Below are 24,139 nucleotides of genomic sequence, written 5' to 3'. Positions count from 1 at the left end.
TAATCAGATTGAGGTTTTGGCACAAAAAATCCCAGAATTATTATTTTTTCTCTCTCTACCTACATTTTCATGTTTCTGGGGATCTGTCCCGTAATATTTCTAGCAGAAAAAGTGCAGAGGAGCGAAGGCGATAAAAAACTACATGCACACAAGAGCTCTTAGATCGGTTTGCACAAGCCAAGGACGGGTCTTCTCAATCAAATACGAGACAAGGGTGGGAAGGACTTTTGTTCGTTGTATATGCATATAACATCTTGGTAAAGTAGTTGGGGGAAAGGCAAGGGGGGTGGACATTGCTAAAGTCCTGAAGCGGGGGAGCCATTTGGAAGTGGTTTGGGCAGCAAAGCATCATTGCAAACATAGCGCCACAGTTTAATAGCGTTAAAAATTAAATTCTGATGTTTTACAGGCCAAAACCACGATCTGATTATGAGGCACGCCGTATGTGGTAGCCTCTGGATTAATTTTGACCACCTTGGTTTCTTCAACATGCACCCAATGCATGTTACACGGCCGTTTTTGTATTTTGCCTCCATAAGTTTAGTAGTGTGCTTCACATCAATGTCAAGATGCGGAAGAAAGGTCAGCACACATTCAGAATTTCTGTGGTATTGACTGACATTGTGTTACTTGGTGTCAGCACAGAGCAAGACACCAAAACAATTGTGGAGGGCCGGAAGGCTCCTTGCTAACTGTAATAGATGGGAATTGTCACGCATTGGTGCCATCTCCAAAACATCTAAAAACACTAGAGATGACAAAACAACAATAAAGAGAGAAATGCACCATCAGAGTTGTCTCGGATTGTAATTGATGCAGCAACTACATAATACAAAGCATACAGTACCGGCAGCTGTTGCTAACATTGAAAATCATCCCTGGTGGCTCCTGCCCAAGTTTTGTAATCATTGGCGTAGCCAGAGGGGGGAGGGGGGGGCGGCGAACCCCCCTCCCCTCTCCCCCCTTTCCCACGGAGCATAAAGCTTCAGCAAGTGGGCTCAGAAAAAGTGACATAGATGAAAGGGAAAGCTTGAATGTGTGAAAGCAAGACGAGAGCTAGTGGTGGTCTGAAGTGAGCGGGGAGACGGGGGGTTGTCATGGGGCGATCTTCTCTCTCATGCTCAGAACAATGCTGCCCCACTTATGGCACGCCTCTACTTCATTAAGGATCGTGTTAACCGTAACTGCTGAGGGGGATCAGCGCTAAAAATTCAACTTACAGGTAAAGATGGGTACAAGCGCTTGTATAAAACTTGGAGACATTGTTGCTCCCCACCAGGCCTTCGTGTCGTCTAAGAGCTTCTCAATTCTGGTACTTACCGAATCGTCGACCACGCTAGGCAGAAGAAAACCATTCCGAAAATATTACGACTTGCTTGTCTAGGAAACACATAATAAGCACTTCCTCCCCCTTTTTTTCTTCTTTTTCTTTCCTTCGTCTGACTTTCATTATGTTAATAAACTTGAGAAGAGCTTGCTGTTAAGTTAGTTTGTACATGCTGTTCAGAATGAAAACAGTGCAAAAAACGGGACAAGAAGGAAAGACCTACAGAACGCTCATTGGCACACGGCAAAATATATCAAGGTTGGGGGTGCTGGGCCAGAGAAGCTAAGAAACAGCCACTACAAACACTTGGGAGAGCAGGTATAGTGAATGGCCTCGAAGACCACGCAGGAACAGAAATATAGAAATGTTAGCGGCCGCAGCGCCGTTCAACAACCCGGGGAATGTTCAAGAGTGTTACAGTGACTAACGGAAAAGAATTCTAAGAAAAGGAGTGGGGTGCTGGATACGAGGAGAAGGGGGGGGGGGGGGTGCGTAAAAGGCGTCAAGAATGGAGTTGGTGGATAATTATGGACACAGCGAGAGCGTCTGGTCACTGCTCGATTGCTCAACACCTGACAGTCGTGGCCTGTCACCTTAGCTGAGGCTCACCTACTCTGTCGTAACACGTGCTGCTTGCTGCAGAGAGCCCATCCTAACTAAACGTCTCGGCAACTTTCAGAATAGCCGGGTTTCAGGAGAAATGACACTTTCAAATCGCTTGGAGCTACTGGCCCTTATTTTACTGCAAACTACGGATGCCATAATTTTCACAAAGGCTTCTTAACAGGAAGCAGCCCTGCTTCAGACTGTCTGCCTCATCAATTCCCGAGTGTGATCAAATAACAATATGCGTCGCGTGACGACTACAATATCATGATCGCACGTTGCTTCCAAACATCTCTTGAAACAAGTCGGACAGCAGCTAGGTCACCGAAAGTGAGTGAAACTTGCATCATGTGATACTATCGAAGTTCTAGCGCAAAGCTTCGTTGCTGTATTTTCAAATCTAAAATAATATAGCATGCCCACAACGGTGAAAGCATGATCAATAGTCTACTTGCAGAATAGTGCCCACCCTCTTCCCTACGTAGCCGTGGATGCATCACTCATTAGCAGATCTGGCTGGAAAACAACGGTTATCTCCACTGTTACCTGGGCTGCAACAAGTCTGGGATGCAAAATGCAGACAAGGAGACAAACAATAGTGCACTGTCTTGTTTTACAGCGAATGCTGTATATGGCTAGGCGAAACAAAAAACCGTTTGTCCTATGTTTCGCTAAACGTCCCCATTGGCTGCGCCGTCAGTTACGTCGTTCTCTACGTCGCACCCAAGCGCGCGCGCCATTGGCAGCGCTGTTAGTGACGTCGTTAGCGAACGTGTTCCCGCCATTGCCACGTTGATGCTGCTCTGCCCGCAATGCCGCCTCCTCGACTCGCCGTTGTCGCATGCATTCGAAATCTCGAGTTAGCTCGGCATCGTGGTTAGCAGCATCCGCCCACCATTGGCGCTTGCGTTCCACTAGAAACACAAACATGTAACCAATAATTGAGAAACGCTTCAATACAGCGTCGGGATTAACCCACTGCTAAACACCAGGGCCGCACGTTTCAGCTTCACTGGTTAACCATCTGTACGGAGTGCTTGGGTGGTGTTTTTTTTGTTTGGCCCCATTCTTAGCGCTGTTCGTTTTTCCAAGTCATGTACCAGCTATAGGTGATCCACATATACATTATATAAGTGAATCAAATCGTAAACAAAATTTTGGTTACTTTTAATATCATCATTTTTAAAAATAGCATACGGATGATAGGATAATAGGCACGCTTCAGTAATGAAAAACTTTTGTCAGAAGTTAAGCAAAGTGTTGTTTCGGCAACGCAACAACATGCATCCTCGTTAAAGCATTCATGTCCGGAGAGTGCTAAGAGTTTGTCTTTGCGTGGTCTACAACCTTCATGATAGATATAGAGAGAGAGAGAAAGCTGAAGGAGGGGGAGGAGTGGTAATTGTTGGCGGAAACCCCCCCCCCCCTTGAAATAAATTTCTGCCTACGCCACTGTTGACTGCTGTTTACCACTCATAAATGGGACACAACACATGACTGGAAGGCGATGCTGTATTTTGACAGTGATGATCTAGCGTTTGTCAGTTTCCTATGTACGAAATCTCTATTCTCAGTTACAGTGGAAATTCAGGCAATTTAGAGACCAAATCTATCGCTTTAGCTTGACTTAAAGCTTGTCGTAAGCCACACTAACCAATAATACTTTCAAAAATGACAACGGACAAAGTGTGCTTGTCTGTAACTAATAACATGCATTATCATGGCAAGACTGATGGTGCGATTAGTGTTTGTGAGTCCTTGTAGCGTGTTATGATATGCATTAACAATGAAAGTGTTCTTATTGCAGGTGAAGCTCCTATCTGTAACATTGAGACAGTGTCGCCTGTGCACAAAGGGTACCGAATTGCTTGATCCTTTATGCCTCACAGCGTCGGCTTTGATGGAGGTTGTCCTGTCGCCATGGTATCAACACCCATGCAGTATACAGGTATGCAAATTCTTGCTACTCTTTTTCGTATCTGTTAAAATAGTTTATCACTCTCTTCCCATGTTGTTTCCTGCCTTGAAATTTCTGTGCAAGAAAGCAATAAAAAAATGTAATATAGTTTGAAGACAGTAGGCTGGCTAAATAGACGCCGTCTCTTTAATGACAGACCAGAAGAGAGCTTGCAGCAAATGCGCTTCATCGTCTTTCATGGTGCTGACCTTAGTGCGCACCTTTCTGCGGTGTGGAAGCCCCACATTCTTGTGTCAATTGCCCCCCATACGAAAAGTCACTGTCTCGATCGTGCCAAAAAGGTGTCTTTTAGCGGAGTTGACGACAAGAAATTTAACTCCCGAGGTGAAATTTGGACGTTTGGCATCTTACAGAGCTACTATACTCTATCATAATTAGTAGTCAGTGGGGTGTTGCGGCTCGAGGTGGGGTTTGGGCCAAGAATCCACCAAGCCCATTGATAAGTACCTCCGGTAGCAGGAATCCACAGACCAATGGTCTCACGGAGCGTCTCAATCGAACCCTGACAGACATGCTTGCAAAGTATGTCTCGTCTGACCATACTGATTGGGACCTCGTCCTACCGTATGTCACATTTGCATATAACTCTTCGCGCCACGACACTGCCGGCTATTCCCCGTTCTTTCTGTTGTTTGGCCGAGAACCCACATTGCCACTGGACACATCCCTTCCAACCGCCGCAGCAGAGACCAGCGAATATGCACTTGACGCCATCACCAGGGCTGCCCAAGCTCGCGAAATTGCCCGCGCTCGCCTCCTGACCTCCCAAGCGAACCAGCGGCGTTTGTACGATCGACATCACAGAGCCGTTCACTTTTCGCCTGGATCTCTGGTACTCCTGTGGTCACCGACTCGTCACGTTGGCCTGTCTGAAAAACTCCTGTCTCGGTACACAGGCCCATATCGAGTGCTGCGTGCCGTGACTCCAGTTACGTATGAAATCGCCCCAGTCAGTACCAGTGCCCCATCTGCCCCGACTTCCACTGACGTTGTGCATGTCGCACGCCTAAAACCATATTACCCTCCTGTACCCTCTGACATTTAGATGCACCGGGACGGTGCTTCTGCCGCCGGGGATAATGATACATGCATATTGCGTGTTTCTTATGGACGATGCGCGCGGGCGCCCAGACGAAGAAGACGAATTGCGTTTGGCTCTCGAGCTGTCGGCTGAACTGGCCAGCGCTGCAGCTATCCTGTGTAAATATATTTTGTAAATAGTCTCCAGTACTCAATCCTTCGTTCGCGTAACAATATTAAGCGTCTGAGTTCACATCATCAGGACACGTCAGAACGACCCTCACTGCACCACACGTCTCCGCATTTCATATCATCGTCTTTCCTCGGAGACTGGACGGGGGAATCTGATGTCGGTAGCTCAGCCAATCCCAATCATTAATCGGTCCCAACATCCCTCCCATGTTGACGCACCGTTACGCCGGGCCCACCTCCAATGTCGCACCCCTGCCACCGCATTCTTGAATTTGCGTGGCCACCTGGGAAACTGCGCTCAAAGCTGTTCCCACGGCTTTGGGTGACAATGGCCCCTTTCATCAATTAGCAGGCTCTACATGACAGCCCTCATGTCAGGATCAAGATTAGGTAGAGATATTCACGTTAATTGTACCATATCCATGGATGGTGGTGGTTGTTGATTTGACGCTAGCTCCTTTGTTAACGCGTCACAGTCTATGGACACTGCCCAATTGCTGTCGCTGCGTGCGCTGATGAATGGACCGCCTCCTGGGAACGTCCAAGATATGCGCTTGTCCAGGTTGAGATGTAAGAGGGGCTGAAGGTACTTATGCAGCATGGCTGCAGCACTGTCTCGGTATGTGGCATACACTATTACTTGGTCATGAATGCAAAGTCACTCTAGCCTTCACAGCGTTGCCTGCTATGTATAAAATGGAGTAAACATTCACTAACAAGCCCATGGTCCTGAACACAACTATAATGTTGCAATAAGGAACTTAATTAAACTAGCTGCATGATATGACAGCCTGGAATATAGACAGTAAGGACCTTGCACTAAAGTCGCAATTGTTAGCCTCCTGCTTTTGCATCTGTTGCTACAATCCCAACCAGCTTCACAACACAGCATCTGTAATCTGTGTGAACTTACTGCGTGATGTGATTCTTGGTGAAAATGTAACCATGTCAGCTACCTTTTCAAGCACTTATCTACTCAGTTCTAACATGCACTTCTTTTTCTGGAAAAAATTGCTGACATGTGACATACATATCAGAATAGAGTACAAAACTAGGACTGCAATCAATACATGTGGTGTCTAAATGCCATCCCCAAGTCTTGAACACCAGTGCTTTTCGTACTGCCAATGCTGGAAGTTTGTCATCATTGGGCACGCACCATGTGTCCAAATTGCACCTCCAGCAACCTCATAGTTATACATCTCATTTTTTTTTTTTTTCATGTAAGAACAAGTAGCTATTTCTACCTCTTGCCATAAAAAATCCGGTGAGGGAACTTCCAAATGCATTTAGAATTGTTTTCATTAAAAAAAAAAAAAACGGGTGTGAGAGTTGAGGGCGCATTAAAATCTAGCAAATAAGGCAATAGCTGTCATTCGTGCACAGCACGTATCGACTAGTCAATGAACAAAAGAGGACAAAGCACAGAGCATTAACCCTCTCACACATGCGAATGCCTGCATTTTACAGTTCTTGTAATCTTTACTAGCCACCTACAGTCGAACGCCTCTACAACGAACGTCTACTACAAAATCACCTATGTAACTGAAGGATTGATTATGTCCCAGCCAAATTTCTATCATATATGTACACCCGGCGACAAATAAGCCGGGGCATGAAATCTGAGAAAAAGCTGAATATCTCCGCAGCAGCCTCACAACGCAGCCTGGTATTTGCATTTCGGGCTTCGACTAGAATATGCTAACAACATTGTCGTATACAGTTTTACTGGCTACTGCTACCGGCTGCAGAGATATTCAGCTTTTTCTCAGATTTCGTGTCCTGGCTTATTTGTTGCTGGGTGTACATGTATTGTGAATGCCTCTATATAGAAGTACCACTACACCGAATTTGCCTGTACAACAAAGGAATTTAGGCATCCCAGAAGGCTGATTTATTGCTTTACAACGAATGCTACTGTACTGGTGCCGCCACTGGCCTCCGTAAGCGCCACTGAGCTGTGCTCTGCACTAGCGCGGTTCAAGGCATGATCTGCGACACATGTTCAGTGTGGACATTAGGACAATACCTTCTGATGAAAATAGATTGCAAGAGCATAAGTGAGCAACAAATATAGTGAGTAGCTTATAGCTAACACTCTGTGAATTTGTGTGCATTTCTCAATACTTCACCTTGTGTGTGCATGTATGTGCATTCATTTCCTATCCATTTTATTTCTTATTTCTTTTCTTATTTTTGAAATCTCTTTCAGGAATCATTTGGTCATCTGAAACCGTTGCTCAGCAACATGATGTACATTTTGCACTTCAAGAAAGCAGAAGCATCAGAGGCTGTGCAGAAGGTGCACAAAATGATCAAAAAATTTGTGCACGCCTGCTTCTTCCTCAGGTTTGTTGGAATGCTGATATTAAATCGTTTAGCTGTTGCTTCCTTAGGCAAATATTTATGGTGTGTTCGTTGCTAGGGGGAACTCATTCTACAAGATGTTTGGGCCAGTATCTATTGTGCAAATTGGCAGTGCTACAATCTTGCAGCTAAGTGTGCATATAGCCCTGGCCAGATAAACTGTTGTGGATGACATAAAGTGGAATGTGGGATCACCTGGCAGGGACCCTTGCTGCTTCAATCAGTGGCATTCTGTGTGCTGATAATTTTCTTAGCCACTGAATCAAAATTACGCATTCCATGCCTTCTAAAGTGGCCCTGAACCAGCCCTCGGGCTTGGTGAAAAAACACATTCTGCGGATAGCATACGCTATTTTCAGTTTCAGTGCACCCTTTATTTAGGAACTTAAAATGTTATGATGACATCTTAAATAAATGCAGACGCTTATCTGCCTCTGTGCATGGACAAAAGGTACCACCAATGACCACCTGATATCAGCACACACTGCACTTTGCTTAGGCGATTCATGACCCTTGAGTAGACGTTTTTAGTGCCAGACAGAGGCCACTGAATCGCTCTGGCTTCTGTCCTGCAGTTGACCTAATGTGCTTGAGCCCTGCCCCCACTACTTCTACAGTGTGTCCGTAAAATCATGATTCACTTTTGATCGGTCAGAGTAAACCAACGAAACCAGATAGAAATGTGAAATCTTCACCAAATACAGTCGAATCTCATTAATTCGAACATACGGCACACCGACAATGCCCTCAGCAGTGCACCAAATCTAGCCGCATTTCACGACTCGCACCGTTCGTACATCGTGCTATGGTGCACGAATACTACAAAAATAAGTCCTTCTTTTAATTCGAACAAATTTTCGGGTCCCTTCAAGTTCGAATTGTCAAGATTCGACTGTAAAAGGAAAACTGTCCAAGTTTCAAACCTGTTCAGTGCAGTTCGATATGGCGTCCATTTGTTGCCCTACACACGTCTAAACAATATTCGAGTTCTTCCCACACACGGTTAAGGATGTCTGGTGTAACGGAGTGAATAATGTCTGTGATTCCCTGTTTTAAATTATTAATGTCGTTGATATGTTCACTGTACACATGTTGCATCATATAACCCCACAAGTAAAAGTCTAATGGTGTCAGATCCAGTGATCCTGGTGGCCATGGCTTGACAGAACCCCTGCCTATCCACTTCTGGGGTAATGTTCTATCCAGAAATTCACAAACAGTGCTGGCGTAGTGTGGAGGAGTCCTGTCATGTTGAAAGATGGCACCTTCTGGAAATTGTGGCACTGCATACAATTCCAACATGTCAAGGTAGGTGTTTGACGTCACAGTCTGCTCCGCAAAAAAACATTGGCCTATCACTTTATCATGCGTCAGGCCAAACCACACGTTCACCTTAGGGATGTTACATTCGTACTCATTGTAGGCACGAGTATTTTCAGCAGCCCATATTCGAGCTTTATGGCAATGAACATGTCCACAGACGTGGAATGTCGCCTCATCACTAAACACAATCTTCTGCAGAAATTGTTCATCATTGTCAATCTCATGAAGCATATCTGTAGCAAACGCGAATCAATTGGGTCTATCTGCCGGTTTGATAGCGTGCAACAGCTGCAATTTATAACCCGAAAAACATAGGCGTTTCTTTAACATTTTATGAACTGTAGTCTTGCTTAGATGTAATGCACGCACAGATTTTTTAGGGCTCCTTAGGTAGCTCTCCTATATAGCCTCTACAGACTCGTCACTTACCGATGACCTACCAGAACGGCGTTTGTCCAACAAACTGCCAGTATCCTTCAACTGCTTACCCCCCCCCGATTAATGTTATTCCTATGTGGCGGCGCTTCATTGTACACGCGACGATATTCACATTGCACTTTGGTCACGGATTCGAATTTAGCAAGCCACAGAGCACACTGAACTTTCCTCTGAACACCATCCACATCTCGACTGGTGTGGGCCTGGGCTGATGTGCTGCTTCGCAGTTCGTGGTGCTGCATCATCACTTGTGTGCGCACACCCTTGCACGTAATACTACAAAAACTTGGAGATATTTTTTTTTTATTTGGTGAAGATTTCACATTTTTATCTTGTTTTGTTGCTTTCCTGGGACTGGTAAAAAGTGCACCATGGCTTTACAGACACACTGTACTTTAGACGACAGTATACATTGTCTATTCTCTCTTTGTGCTGCTCTATGCACAAACAGGAACAACATCACTGCCTGGCTGACAGCCCTGTACGAGTATCTCCGGATAGATGGTTGGAATGCCATGGTTCCTCTCAGCAAGGAACAAAAGGATGCATTCAAAAAGGGCAAGGTTGAAACGGAAGAGGAGCCGGAAGGTGAAGATGCAAATGTGGACGAAACGTTGGTAGAAGTACTGCAGTCTGAGCCACATCGACTGGAAGGGCCACGGAGGGGTAATGAATACTTGCTAGAACAGCTCATGCAATTTCTCAGTGAAGTACTAAATGAGGAGGTGAGTGGTTGTTTTCAGAAATTGCTCGATGAACTGTGTTTTCGTGCCCTGAAAGCACTGGGTCTATTTAGTGTATGTGTGTTCGTATGAATCAATGCTTAGAGGGCAAATCCACACAGGATTTGATATCTCGTAATTAGAGCTTTATGCACCGAAGCTGCTTAAAGGTTATGGGAGCCAATATGATGGAAGGCTCCAGATCAGTTTTGACCGTCTAGAAAATGAGCACCTAAGTCTAAATATAAATAGACAAGTGTTTTGTAATTTGCCTCCCAAGGAATGCAGCTGCCACAGTTGGGAGTCAAACTTGCAACCCCGTGCTTAGTAGCAGAACCCCCCCATAGTCGCTGAGCTGCCATGAGAGGTGGCGAGTGATTCTCGTTGCAAATTTTAACAAGAATTTGAAGGATGCTTAAGCTTCGCCTTTAGGAGTGGAACACGATATCATTCAAAGATCCTTGACTGCTTCTCACGCTTCCCTGCAACTGCAGCTTATGTAACTGTACTGTTTACCGGTAAACGCTGGCGGTGAACGGTATGCATGAAGGCGCGCTTTCTGGTAGAAACGCGGCTTCTTGTGTGGGTCGATCTTCTGTTATTGTGAGTGAGTGAAATAACTTTATTGGAGGTCCTGGCGAGGACGCGAACTCGTCGCGCACCCGGCTAGTCCCGCGCCGGGACCGGGACTGTAAAGTCGTAGCCACTGGCCCGGACTGTAAGCTGTAAAGCCACTGGCCCGGTCGTGGGCACGCCAGACAGCCAGGATTTGCTTCTCTAGAGCGGGGCTAGGCAGAAGCAAGTCCCACTCATCCTTGCTGAACTTGGGGTATCTCGACCCGCGCTCCCAGAACATGTGTGCTAGAGTGGAGGTCTGCCCGCAGGACGGGCAAGCGTCATCGCGATATACGTCGGGGTAAACTTCGTGTAGAACGGCCAGACACATATATGTCCCAGTCAGTAAAAGTCTAAGAGAAATGGCTTGCATCCTATTCAACTTGGGGTGAGGGGGTGGAAAGACCCTTCTAGACATGTTGAAGAATTTCGTAACCTCGTTGAGTAGCGGGAGCATCCCTGTGGCCGTAGGGGAGAGGGGAGTCAGTGCTCCTAACAGAGAAAGCGCTGTCAGTGAGGTCGCGCGCAGCCTCGTGAGCAGACTCATTGAGGTTCAGGGGAGCACCCTCGACCGACCCTACATCCAGGATTTGCTCACTTTTAATATTTCAGTCTGAGAAGGTTTAACATAAAAGGTATGTGCTGTCGGTGTTTTGTTTCATGACATTTGTGGGCTGTCACTCAAAATTCCAAGGAATAACTTTGTAAAGAATGTTAAGACAAAGTGTGAGCAACTGTCGTGGTAAAAGAAGTATTTAGTGTCTACTGAGGACCTGCGTGGTTGTGGTTCGGAATAATTTTTTGCTAAACGACGATCGGCGCCGACATCGAATTTCTTACGACACGGGCCCCTTAATGCTATCACGTTAAAAGTGGTACTGTTTCCTTGCTTGAGAGGCAAGCAGCATGCCTTGTCTGACGCCTTGCTTGTTGGCCTGCCATTGTGGTGCCAGAGCCATCAGTTCCTTATAAAGTTCCTTTGAGTATGTGAAGATCACTCAGTGTCATGGAATGTGTTCTTAGGGGCATTTGATTACCTCTTTGATTTCATGCTGTTCTGCTGATGTCAATAATGTTGCTCTTTCAAGACAACAGTACAGAATTTTCATTATGGTCAACAGAAACAAGCCATAGGAAGATATTTGAGACATCAATAAATATATCTGTTGTACTGGAGTATATTCCATACTGATATAGGTAATCCTGTTTGCAACATACAGGGTGTTCAGTTTTTAAGTTTTACAGAATTTTTAGAAATCGCCTGTAGCAGGTATCATAATGCTTATCATTGAGCTGGGTTATTCGATGAGGCAAACATTAGTAGCATGAGAAATCGAAACACATATTCAACTAATTAACAAAAATTCACTAATTAGCTTCTTAGTTAATTACGTTACAACACATATTGCTATTTACGAATTGTAGCCAGTGAGCTTGTCAGGCGTATCCACTTGGCATGAATTTCCAGAATGACACTAATTTGGAGATATGCGCCATCAAACTCACCGTAAAAATGCACTGTTGTTCTACTTACTTTTATTGTGATAGCAATTATATGGACACTTCAACCGCATTTTTGCCGTCGGCGTCGCCGTCGTTGTGAGGTTCCGTATAGATAAAATCTTCGCTGCGCGCCGTATGCCCGAGCGGAAGCGTGCGGGGACGCGCGCTATCACGGAAAGCTCAATCGCACTCAATCTCCCACGGGCAAGGAAGGAAGCGGGAAGCCAGCGCCGGGGGGGGGGGGGGGTGCACTTCTACTCTGCCAACAACCGCGCTCGTCGCTCGCCCGCAGCCATCTCTTATCTCCACACGGCTCTGACCTTTGTATGCGCTGTGCATTCGCCGCTCAGTTTCCGTTGAAGCGATAGACCGCACGTACCTCGCCCGCTGCGGCGGATGCACTTGCTGCCAGCGTTTTGACAGTCGTTGTCATGCAGTCATTCAGTGGGATCTACTTCATGTTTGTTTGTGCGCGCTTACACCACGCTTGTTCATTCACTTAGTAATAGTCGGGCCACATTTTCCAACGCACGCTACACATGTAATGCTGCCCGGATCGGCAGTGCAGCGCTACAGGTGTGTCCCTTCACACGCGCTGCCCACGGGAAGCGCTTCTCATCAACACCATCATTTCACACGCACCTTCTCGTGGTCATCGAGTCTCTCTTCATGTCGGTCTACTTACGCCGCAGCACACCTGCTTACTTAATCAGCTCATGTTTACTACAATTCATATTGCTACCAAAGCCGCTCACCTTACTTCGTATGACATTGCTGTGTTGCTATCGCATTCATTGCTTCGCCCTTAGGGCGAAACTGTGACATTTTTTTACCAAAATGCCGTTTTATACACTGAAGCACAAAAGTAACTGGAACGCCCAGGTATTTCGTCCCACACATTGGGAAATAATATCTCGAAACTGGTGTCATCCTGGAAATTTATTTCAAGTGGATGCGTCTTGCAAACTCACTGGCTACAATTCGTAAATTGCAATATGTGTCGTAAAGTAATTACTAAGAAGTCCATTAGTCAGTTTTTGTTAATTAGTTGAATATGTGTTTCAATTTCTCGTGCTACTAATGTCCACCTCTTCGAATAACCCAGCTCAGCAATAAGAATTATGCTACCTGCCACAGGCGATTTTTAAAAATTCCGAAAAGCTTAATTTTGAACACCCAGTATATACCATTCAGGCATAGTATTTTTGGTGTCTCTACCAGGGATACACTTTTGTTTGTGGAGAGCAACATTGTTCATCGAGGTTTCATGGAGATTCATAAAGAGCTTGCCTACTGGATGTTGCCAAGAAAAGCCTGTCAAATCCTGAATTTATTTCTGTTCTTGTATTGCAGCTTAGCACTTCTTGTATGAAGCTATGCCTATGATAGAAGTTTACCATTATGGGTTATGTTGATAGTGCATTGTAATTTCCTTAGCAATGAATTTTCCTTGGCAGTGTTCTAGCTGCTGCTAGTTTCACCAGAACATCTCTCAACGTTTTTCTCTCACGGAAAAACATTTTGTTTTACAGGCATCATCAAAGACACCGCTAGCAAACTACCTTCCCGAGTTCTTTGCCGTGTTCCTCGAGGGTCTCATTGCTTACAACAAGTATGTTCATTTTGCCTTAAGCCTGTTTAAGCTAGATTCACACGACGGACCAAATTCCGCGGACGAGCACTATGTGTCTCAGTGCCACCCAATCACATCGCACTCAAGGACAAAGCATATAAGCTGCTGGCGGCGCAGTTCACTACGACTCAGCCTTGTCATGTTCCTCTGCAGAATTTGGTCTGTCATGTGAATCCGGCTTTGTTTGTAAAAGAGTTTCTAGCGGGATACAGGAGCATAATCCATATCTTTTACAGAACTGAAGACCTGCAGTCTAATACTGTACTGTTGGCTTACTTCGCATACCATCTTGGTGTCGAATGTGCTGCCTTTGGCGGAACAGTGCCTATGGTAAGTGCCATTTCACACATATCTTGCCTTGCTCTTAGCTGCCAAGTCAAGGCTCTCGGCAAGCACTCATAAAACAGCTTGGAAAAAAACAAGGCAGGTGCCTTGGCAAGTTTGGTAGAAGCATTTTCTTAAAAGACTGCAAGCTGGCATCCAGCTGAGGCCAGCTTTTCTGCTTGTGAAACCTTGCGCTACTTTGCAGATTTACGCAGAACTAATTTGTTTGCGTGTCTTCGCAGCTATGAGTCTGCACAGTTCAGAAATTCAGTGGTTCTAAGATGAGCATGTGTGGTTGGTGTAGACAGGGTAGTTGGAGAATATTGAGGAAGTTCCACATCTGTTCTTACTCTCCTTTGTTAATCCACACAACTAAAACTGTAAACACTCAAACAAGAAGCTAATGTCTTGGTGAACGGTCTATGGTTTGTAGGAAGCCGAGCCCATGAACAATTTGCAGAACAAATTTTTACTGTAGCGTGCGTGCCTCTAGCAGCATGACTGAAGTGCCTAAAATTTTGCGCCATTCAGATATTCCAAAATTTCATTGAAAAAAGTGCATTGTTGGCCAAGTGTGGCCACGCCTGAACTGCCTATTCATGAACCATGTACACATTAACGTCAACCACACTACCCTCTCTGATTGTGTCTACCTATCTTTGGCCGCACCCTGTTTTTATTGAACAGATGACATATTAACATGTGATTAGATAGTTGTAGTATGTGCGAATATGATACAAAATCAAAACCAAAGCTCAATGTTACCAAAATAGAAATGTGAATGGGAGAGATTCAAAATATGATGTCCATATTTGACAATATCATGGCCTTAGAGATTCTTTTTAATTTTTAAGGGAGCTGTTTCTGAGGGGTGTGGTGGTCGAAATGAGCTGTTGCAGGTTGCAAAAATGAAGCTGAGAACAGCTATTCAATATAACAGAAGGAAATAATAGTTTCTTTCACCTTATCTTTTGGATCAATCTAAACTTGTTTTGCATCTCGTTACTTGTGGTTTATTCAAGGACGTGGCACTGAGCATAGAGCAACGGCTGTACTATCTCAACAAACTCCTGGCAGTGTACCAGGCCACCGAGCAGTACTGCCTGGTGGTAGTGATGCCCCAGTTCAAGCGCAGTCTGTTCAAGCCACGCCGCTGGTTCGGTGAGCTCGCTGCCAAGTTACAGCCCCTGGAGTACAAGAACGCCGCTTGGTTCCAGTGCCTGGGGACCATAATGCAGATTGCACCTAATCTCGTGGAAGGCAGCATGATCAAAACCCTGCAAAAGTGCTGGGAAGTTTGCGGACTGGTGAGCCAAGAATGTTTCTCTCTCAGAAGTACTATTGGTGTTTTTCAAAAGTTTACGTGGGACGCAGAACTCGCAGAAAAAAGTTTTCCGCAAATTTCAAACTCGCCTAGAAGGAAAACTTAAATGAGTTGATAGTTATTCGTGTTTTCGAAAAGTAACAGCGCTAAACGCACAAGGACTTAGGCCAGTGTCATGTTATTCTTTGCTTAAGTCCTTGTCCATTTAAGGCTATTGCTATTCAAACTCAAAGCTTGAAATTCAGAGTTGCAGTTGGCAGTGGTATGTGCAACCAATGCAATCATTCATTCATGTGAGCGTTGTGAGCCCGAACTCAGCAGCAGTTTTTTTCTGTGACCTAGCATATTTTTCCGTGTATATAACCCACCATTGTAACAGCCCGGAAAGAAAAAAAAAATCGTAAAGTCCCTTCCTAAAGAAAGATGGTTGAATACGAAGCTTTCGCCCATGCAAACTGGATCAAAGTCAGAGTCCAAAGCCATGCAACGAACCCAAGAAATCTGAGCCGCCCGATACGATGCATATGTGATTTGATTGCTTGTTTGGAATTGTATTTTTTGAACGTTTAAGTTGAATGAAGACACATTTCGTTAGGTTGCAGAGCCTTTATTTTAGATCATAAAGCCATTGATTACACACACACACACTCAGTCTTTCACGGACTGCATGCTGTTGCCGATACACGGGATTGGCCTTACAGGCATGATCGCGCTCACGCTTACATTTGCGTACGGCAGCCTCTTCTGCCGTGTGCTGCACCCATGGCCTACCCATGGTGACGGCTGGAAATGCATTGCGTGATGCAATGCATCGATATCGAGATATAGTATCATGATTTGTTTCACATCAATGAACAACAGTACTTGGACCCCTTACGTAGCAGCCCCATAAAGGAGACAACAGTAGAAAAGTTTCAGAGATACACTATCACACCTCAGTTTTCAAATCTTTTTTTGTCACTGTCACTTTTTTTTGCCATTGCCACCACATCTGATAACTTGTCCCCTATGTTGCTTGTGCTCTACTAATTCTCCATGATTCATGATCACAACAAGTAAAGGGTTGTCAGCAGCCACATGACTTGTGCTGTCGATTTCTTACTCATTATTGACACATGTGCCTAGTGTACCTTCACGTCATAATTTGTTTCGTTTCGACTTCATGTTCCCTCCCTCTCCTTTTTCTCATCTTCCTTGTACTGTTCGCAGTGTACCTCACTACAATAATGCCCCTTGGGTGCACACTGTATTCCTAATAAACAAATAAACGTTGTTCACAACAAGTGCATCAGTAAGCCTCAAAAGTTCACAGGATGAAGTGGTGAACTACTTACTACAAGCCTTTATGCTGCTATTGTCCCTGTATGTTCATTGCCTTTAATTTCTCTCTCATTCAGCGTCAACCAGGCCTTCTGAAAGCAAGGAACCTACTTCTAGAGAGCATCCTAGCCACCTACACTGAACTATTCCGAGTTCCAAAGCTCATCCGGAACATTTTCTCATCGTTCACGAACCTGAGCACCCCGCTAGCACAAACAAGCATTCCAGTGCCGTTCCTGCACAAGTTTGCTGCATGCTGCATTAACCTTCCTCCTGGCCAATTGACAGAGACATGGCAGTTTCTTGTCAACCAACTCAGCTACTGGACATCAGGAAACACCACTGGTGAGAATATAACACTTCATACAGTGGGCTCACAATAATTCATAAGCTCAGATTATTAAAAATTTTATTAAATTGAATAAGCCTGGAAATATTGGTTGTATTGATGTGTTTCCAAGCATTCTAAAACCACTGAGCTCAAACAAGTCAAAAGTAAATTTTTGTGAATTCATACTTTTCTCAAGAAGTGTACGCTTGAAAGAGTGAAAAATTCACTTAATACAGTTCGATCCATTTCTAACAATACTGCTTTTAACAGTATATCAGATATAACAATAAGCAGCCACAGTAAATTTTTGTGTCTGGTCTATGGTAAAATAAGCCACTTACTGCAATGTTCCCCTGTTGGGTTGTTGGTTATAACAATTAAATACTGGCTACTGGGTGTCTCCGTTGAAAAGACAAGGAATGTGAAATCGTGGTTAAAAAAAAATGCGAGCCGCTACACCGCCAGCCTTGCGCGCCATTCCCATCTCCCTTCCACCCCTTCGAAACACTAGTCGACTGTGCTGACACCCATCATCAATGCTGTCGACTTGTGTTTCAGAGGGGTGGAAGGGAGATGGGAGAAAGATGCGTGAGGCTTGCAATGTGGAGGAGACGGCGGCTTGCTTTTATTGCGGAGGCACCCAGTAGACAGATATAAATGTTCTGAACAATAACGCGGCACAGGAACATGTAGTGAGCAGTTTATCTTGCCGTAGAATACACAAAAAAAGTTCACGATGCCACAACTCATTCGTACATTCGAGTATTCTTAAAACCATTAATGCTATAAGTGGGTACGACTGTATTTATTTCTAATTAAAGCTTTTGATGTCTGTCACTTCTTTGTTTTTTCGTGCAACCCAGTTAGAACAATTATCAGTTATAACAATAATTTTTTCTTGGCACTTGACTATTGTTATATAAGTGGGTTCAGCTGTATCTGAAATGCACAAGTAACAGGCAAAGAATCATTAACAGCTTAGCACGTAACATATGATTAGTTCGCTCTGCTTTCTGAGCCACTCTACAGAGACCTTTGAATGCAGCATATCAGAACAGCATCATTTGAGTGCTGCACATTGTGCACCTTCTGCTGTTCTTGGTTGCACTAGATTCAGCAAACAGGAAAATTGAACAGAGCAGTGTAAAGATCCTGTAATTAACTTAATCATTGTACATTTGTAGATTCAGTGTTGAGTTCATAATTGCACATTGCATAATACAGTCAAACCCACTTACAACGATACCAGATGTAACAATTTATCGATTATAACGACCACATTTTAGTGCATTTACAATTTTTGACCCTGCTTATTGCAACTGCTTCCAGATATAAGCAATAAATTTTTAAATCGCTGTACTGTTGCAACAAACACTTCGAACCCGGTCAATAGAGAGCTTTAGCGAGCCCGGTATTCCAGCAGACAGACGCAAACATGAACAGCCTGCACGGTGCAGCCACCTGGTAGCACAGAGCTAATATTGCAGTAACCAAGTGGCTGCTATTGGCTGCTTGTATAAATTTTTGGCAGCAGCTTAATCGTGTTGCTGCCGAACATTTGCAGCAGCAGCAAAGTAAAATACACTTGGTTACTGCAATATTAGCTGTGTTTGTCTGATTGAGCTCTGCAGCACTAGGTGGCTGGCACCATGTAGGCCATTCACGTTTGCGCCTCCGCTCATCTGGTAAAACGCCCAGTCCACTTGCGCTTACTAGAATACCAGACACGCTTAAACTCTCTAATGTAAAAAGAGGGCACACGCGATATACCAACGCACGAAAGCTCGACCAAACTGGGCACACGGCAGCACGCCCCACTCCAGTCCAATCGCGACGATGATACGGTCTTTGCAATGAACAAGTGAGTGACTGCCATGCGCAGATTTCAAAAGTCGTGAAGAAGGTCACTCACTTTCAAGGCATGCATCCAGGAAAGAGGAGTACAACATAAACAGCATGGCGCAGGGTGGGCGGCTGGCACATGTGATATCGGATGCTAGAATGGGGGCACTCTCGTTTTTGGGAAATTTTCAATGTGGCATCACGTCCATTATGCCTAATTCAACGATTTGGAATGAACATATATGTCCTTACACCATGGGAACAATGGCCACTCAAGCGTTCCTGTCATTACTGTTGATATTCATGCAGCCTGAGTCAGCAATAATGCTGCACCATGCGCTACTGCTACGCAATGTTTCAAAGGATCAGCGGTTATTAAGCTGTTACCAGGAGATCACGGTTCGGCAGCGCTTCATTTACACATTGTCATTTGCTAATCACGGTTCACGGCGACTGACATTCTACCTTTTGAAAATCTTTTTCTTTTTTTTTCCCCAATGCAACAGATATCGTAATTTTACAGATATCGTTTAGCTGACGCGCAGTCTTAATGAAGAAACCATGATGTCCAAGACCTCATAAAATTGCTACGTGCCGCAGTAGTTTCCCAAGTTTGTGCTTCCAGCCAACTAGAACGGTTCGCTTGCTTGTGCAGAATACAGTCATGTCCTGCTGGTAGTAAAATATATCACAAGCTCTTGAATAAAAAATTGTGGCTGTGCTTGCATTTTCAAAATGGCAGGTGATCGGAACTGGGCGCTGTTTTGAAAGAGCTATATGATGCCACATTTCGTTCTTTAGATAGACATTTCTAACGAAAATTTTTGGCTACGTGTGGGAACACACCGGGCATAACAATGACACTTTAAAGTCTGGTTTTCTCACCAAAGCGCTGCTGAATTGGAACTGCTGACGTCAGCTTCAGTGCAATTAATATTTGATGGTCTTTAAGGGTGAGTCCATATATGTATAATGAACTACTGATATAACGACCACTTTTCGTGGAACTATCGAGTTCATTATAAATGGGTTCGACATAATGTGGAATTCTAAGAAATAAATATCTTTACCACTGCACTTGCTCACCTTGTGCCGATGTGAAAGTTTAAGCTTCTTTTTTACTCTCTTCTTTTTCATTTTTCTTAGGAAGCACGTCTGAAGATGAAGTGCCTAAAAAAGCAGAGAACCATCTCCCTAAGATCCTCGTTGTTACAGAAATCTTCCGCACATTTGCTCATCACATCCAGGTGGTCAACCCAACCACACCGCCCTCGTACGTAACAAAATTTTGTGAGCTGATGCAAGCCACCCGTGAGCTTGCCACACAGATGCTGGACCTGAGTATCACGAAGCAAAGTGTGAGTACAATAGTGAGAAATGGTATTCATGCTCTCTTCACAAAAATCTCTATGGGTGCCGCGATAATCGAGACTGGACTGTGGCAGTCGCATGCTGGTCGCTCTTAGGTGCAGCATTCACGTAGCAAGTTGATTGCAAAGCAACAGTCACAAATGGTTACTTTCTTCGGAAAGAAACTGTTTTTCGGCATTGATTCGCCACCTCATTCTTTAGCTCTACAACTGGAGTTGCAAAGCTGCTGACAGTAGCAGGACGTCGGTATATATGCTGATGCTTATTTTACGTGGCAATGACAGTGCTAGTAGATGTGAACACATACCTGCCAACTCTCCCGATTTGACCAAGAGACTCCCAAATTTCGACCAAGTCCTAATTGTATGGACATGGCTATAAATCTCCCAAAACATTCCCACGACCCTATCGCGAAAAAAAAAAAGCTGTGTCAAGCAGCACAGTTGCATTGTAATTGCCATTATGCACTAGGTAGCTACCCGAAGCCAGATTGAAATTCAAGCTATTTCTATGTAGGCAGTGTAAGTTGAACTCCGTTAACTTCAGATCGAGACTTGCACTAAGTGTGCATGAGGCAAAGGTTTAATATTTGTTGCATAATCACCGGTTTTCTGAAGTCAGCTTCACCGCAGTATAGTAGTACTATGTGGTAAAGCATATTAAAAGTGGAAAGGAGCCATTGTGGTCCCTATCCACTGTCCACCTACACGGCATTGTGTAGCTGGACACTGGCCACACTTTGCTTGAGGATACTCCTATAACAAGCCTATAAAAATGCTATATACAGCATAGACCACTTATAACGTAACCGCTTATAGTGCAGGACTGGATATAGTACAATCTTTTCAGACTCCCGTTAATGTTCCCATAGCACTCCATGTATACGCATACCGCTTACAGTGCAGCCGCGTGAGACGAAATAGCGGTTATAATGCGGCTTCTGCGGGAAAATCTTGCCGACAAGGGCGGCAGCAAGCACACTTCTCAACAAGATGCGCGCTGCCGGCCGGCGTATGCATTATTCAATGCAATCAAACTCTCGTTAATTCGGACTTATTTGGCCGCACATCGGTTAATCCAAACTACTTTCGGAGCTCGGTGAGCGAGGAGCGCCACAAATGTGTGACACAAAAGAGCAAGAGCGGCGCTAGCGTCCAACCAAAACGAAGTGGCGGAGTCCGCATCGCCCCAGCCATCAGTTGAAATCGTACATGAATGACAGCAACGCCAGAACGCTTCAAGCCTATTTGTGTCTTTAAAGCCAGAATTCTTGCGTTTACCGCTGCGTATAACACCGCGTTGGCCGCGGGCTTTCGTAACTGCGTAGTCGTCATCCACGATCACGCCGATAGTGGCCGCGGTTTTCTCCGCAGCGGTTGCGGCGAACAGTAGTTTCGTTTTTACTCGGTACGCGCGTCGGCCGCGTGCCTAGAAAACTGCGTAGTCGCCATCGATGATCGCATAGATAGCGACTGCGGTTTCGACTGCAGTTATTGCCGTGAATGGTAGGTTCGTCCAGACTCGGTGCGTGCTTCGGGCGCTTGCCTTCAGCACTGCAAAGTCGCCGTCCATAATCGTGCCGATAGCGGTCACGGTTTTTTCCGCAGCGGTTGCAACAAACAGTTGTTTCGTTTTGACTCGGTGCAAAGCTGTCGAGCTTGAAGAGCACCGGCTACATCGCGATTATGTTTTCGCCAGCTCACTCTCGAAAACGTAATCGCGATGTGCGCGCGATAGTAGAAAGCGCGTCTACATGCTCGGTCTACATGTTTTGCGTACGTGCAGTGCTTGAAAATCGTTCTTTTGGTTATAGTGCGGTACCACTTATAGTGCAGATATTCGCGACTCCAGTGACTTACGTTATAAGCGGTCTACACTGTATACGCAATGAGACATCACTTGTGTAAACCTCTGTTGGCGGCTTCTTGCGCCTTCCTTTCGTTGACCTTTATTGATCTGCTTTGAGCGATCATCCATTACTTGCTGTATGGGACACGCGTTTTACTCCCCTGTTTTGCTGTATGGGACACGCGTTACTCCCCTTAATCAGCTCCGCTTAACAGCTGAGCTGTTCAAACTCTTGCTTGCGCCGCGTAGTGCTAACGAAAACTGCTCCTGGCGATGATGTCACCGCGCACCCGCCGGGGTGGCTCAGTCAGCTAAGGCGTTGCGCTGCTGAGCACGAGGTCGCGGGATCAAATCCCGGCCCCGGTGGCCGCATTTCGATGGAGGCGAAATGCGAAAACGCCCGTGTGCTTGCGTTGTAGTGCACGTTAAAGAACCCCGGGTGGTCAAAATTAATCCGGAGCCCTCCACTACGGCGTACCTCATAATCAGAACTGGTTTTGGCACGTAAAACCCCAGAAAGAAGAAGAAAGAAGAAGATGTCACCGCGCGTTGCCTAGCAACCACTTTGCGGAGCAGCATGTGCTTTGCCTCCTCTCCGTGCCATGCACATGTTGCCTTGACATGGGACGTTAAGGAGAGGGAAGGAGAGCATGTGTGCAGCGCGCGCTATGCTGGGAGAGAGAAAGAGAAAATGAGAGCGAAAGAGAGAGAGAAAGAAATTGTAGCAGCACCAACAAGGCAACACACAGAGCTGCTGCCGACGCCGTCCGCGTTTCCCCATTTCCTCGCGTTCGCCTCTCTGTGACTGTAGCAGGCGCCTCTAGCGCTGGCTCAGTAGGTTTCGACCAGCCACGCCCCGGCAAGTGTGGAGGTGCAGCTTGGCCGTGACGTCACCGGGGAGATAAAGCTGAGAGCTGCCGCGACAGTGGCAGAACTCTCATTGACTCTGTGGCGTGTACATGTAGCCTTAACATGGGACGACCGAAGAAGATCCGTACACTCGAAGCCGCTCATCTTGAAGCGCGTCGTGCGGCCAAGCAAGTATCTGCGTCGGCGGAGAGCCGATTCAGAATACCCTGCTTAGCAGCACTTAGCACTTCCTAGCAAAACTTACCCAAGTCTAGTAAAACCTGGACGAAGCTAGGTCGATCACCAGCTCCGCTGTGTACTCCAGTCTTGCACCACTAGTGCAAGCTGCCCACATTTTTTTTACCGCACTTTTGTATTGCTTGTTCACTTAGAGCATCGCAACGTTGCGATGCACGCCCAAGGCCAGTAGGCACTGGATTACTCGTTTTATGAGCCATGCTGTCTTCTAATAATAATAATACACAGCTTCTGATATTGTTTCACTGTGATTTGTCCATTCCAGAATCAACGTGCCCGTTGTGCCCTGTCGGTGTTTCACTTATGGGGAGAGCTGCATCTTGTTCTCTGCCTGTACCGGAGGAGTTATGGTGAAGAATACATGGCTCCTGAGCTCACGGCACCACTGGAGGGGGACGACCTTTCTTTCCTTCATCCCTCTCTCACAGCTGATAAGATAGAGTCTCTGCTGGCCATGATGAGAAAGGATAATACAAAGCTCATCTGTCACCACCTTGTGAGTAAGATTTCACTAACCTCTGGTTGTAATTTGCTGCCATAGTTTGTGCATAACGATTGGAGAGCTATATGGTTGTTCATTTAGTAATTATGTCATGTCTTATGCCTCCTCATTGTTTATGTTGTTAAAGTTCATGAAGTAAAATACAGTAAAACCTCGATAATTCGAAGGTCGCCGGACCGCGAAAATTCTTCGAATTAAGCGGATTTTCGAATTAACCGAAATGAATAATAAAAAAAAGAAAACAAGCAAGAACTTGCCGCAAAAAGAAATCGCCTTTATTTTCCATGTCCGAGAAAAATTACTCAAAGTAATCACCGATGCGGGATTACTTGACGCGCTGGTTCGCCGCCCCTAGTGCCATGCTCTCCAGCTGGCTCAAAAAACGTAGCATACAAATATCACCCGCACTGCACTCAACAAAGTGTCGGACGATGTTCACGGAATCG

At 45.3% G+C, this 24,139-nt stretch overlaps 1 protein-coding gene across 1 annotated transcript in view; it reads left to right on the top strand.

Annotated features, from left to right (window-relative positions):
* Positions 1-23,747, top strand: part of LOC119456943 (uncharacterized) — a 28,052-nt gene extending 4,305 nt beyond the window's left edge. The window contains exons 5-13 of the mRNA XM_037718761.2: positions 3,741-3,881; positions 7,336-7,472; positions 9,703-9,976; positions 13,624-13,703; positions 13,961-14,054; positions 15,071-15,355; positions 16,770-17,037; positions 20,012-20,223; positions 23,457-23,747. Of these exons, the coding sequence (XP_037574689.2) occupies positions 3,741-3,881; positions 7,336-7,472; positions 9,703-9,976; positions 13,624-13,703; positions 13,961-14,054; positions 15,071-15,355; positions 16,770-17,037; positions 20,012-20,223; positions 23,457-23,732 (1,767 nt within the window). The 3' untranslated portion in view covers positions 23,733-23,747. The remainder of the gene's footprint in view (positions 1-3,740; positions 3,882-7,335; positions 7,473-9,702; positions 9,977-13,623; positions 13,704-13,960; positions 14,055-15,070; positions 15,356-16,769; positions 17,038-20,011; positions 20,224-23,456) is intronic.
* Positions 23,748-24,139: the final 392 nt, after the last annotated feature.

This window comes from Dermacentor silvarum, chromosome 6 (assembly GCF_013339745.2).
Source record: "Dermacentor silvarum isolate Dsil-2018 chromosome 6, BIME_Dsil_1.4, whole genome shotgun sequence".
Taxonomy (NCBI): Eukaryota; Metazoa; Arthropoda; class Arachnida; order Ixodida; family Ixodidae; genus Dermacentor; species Dermacentor silvarum.
The sequence above is the reverse complement of the archived record's forward strand: the minus strand, read 5'-3'. Positions and strand labels throughout refer to the sequence as shown.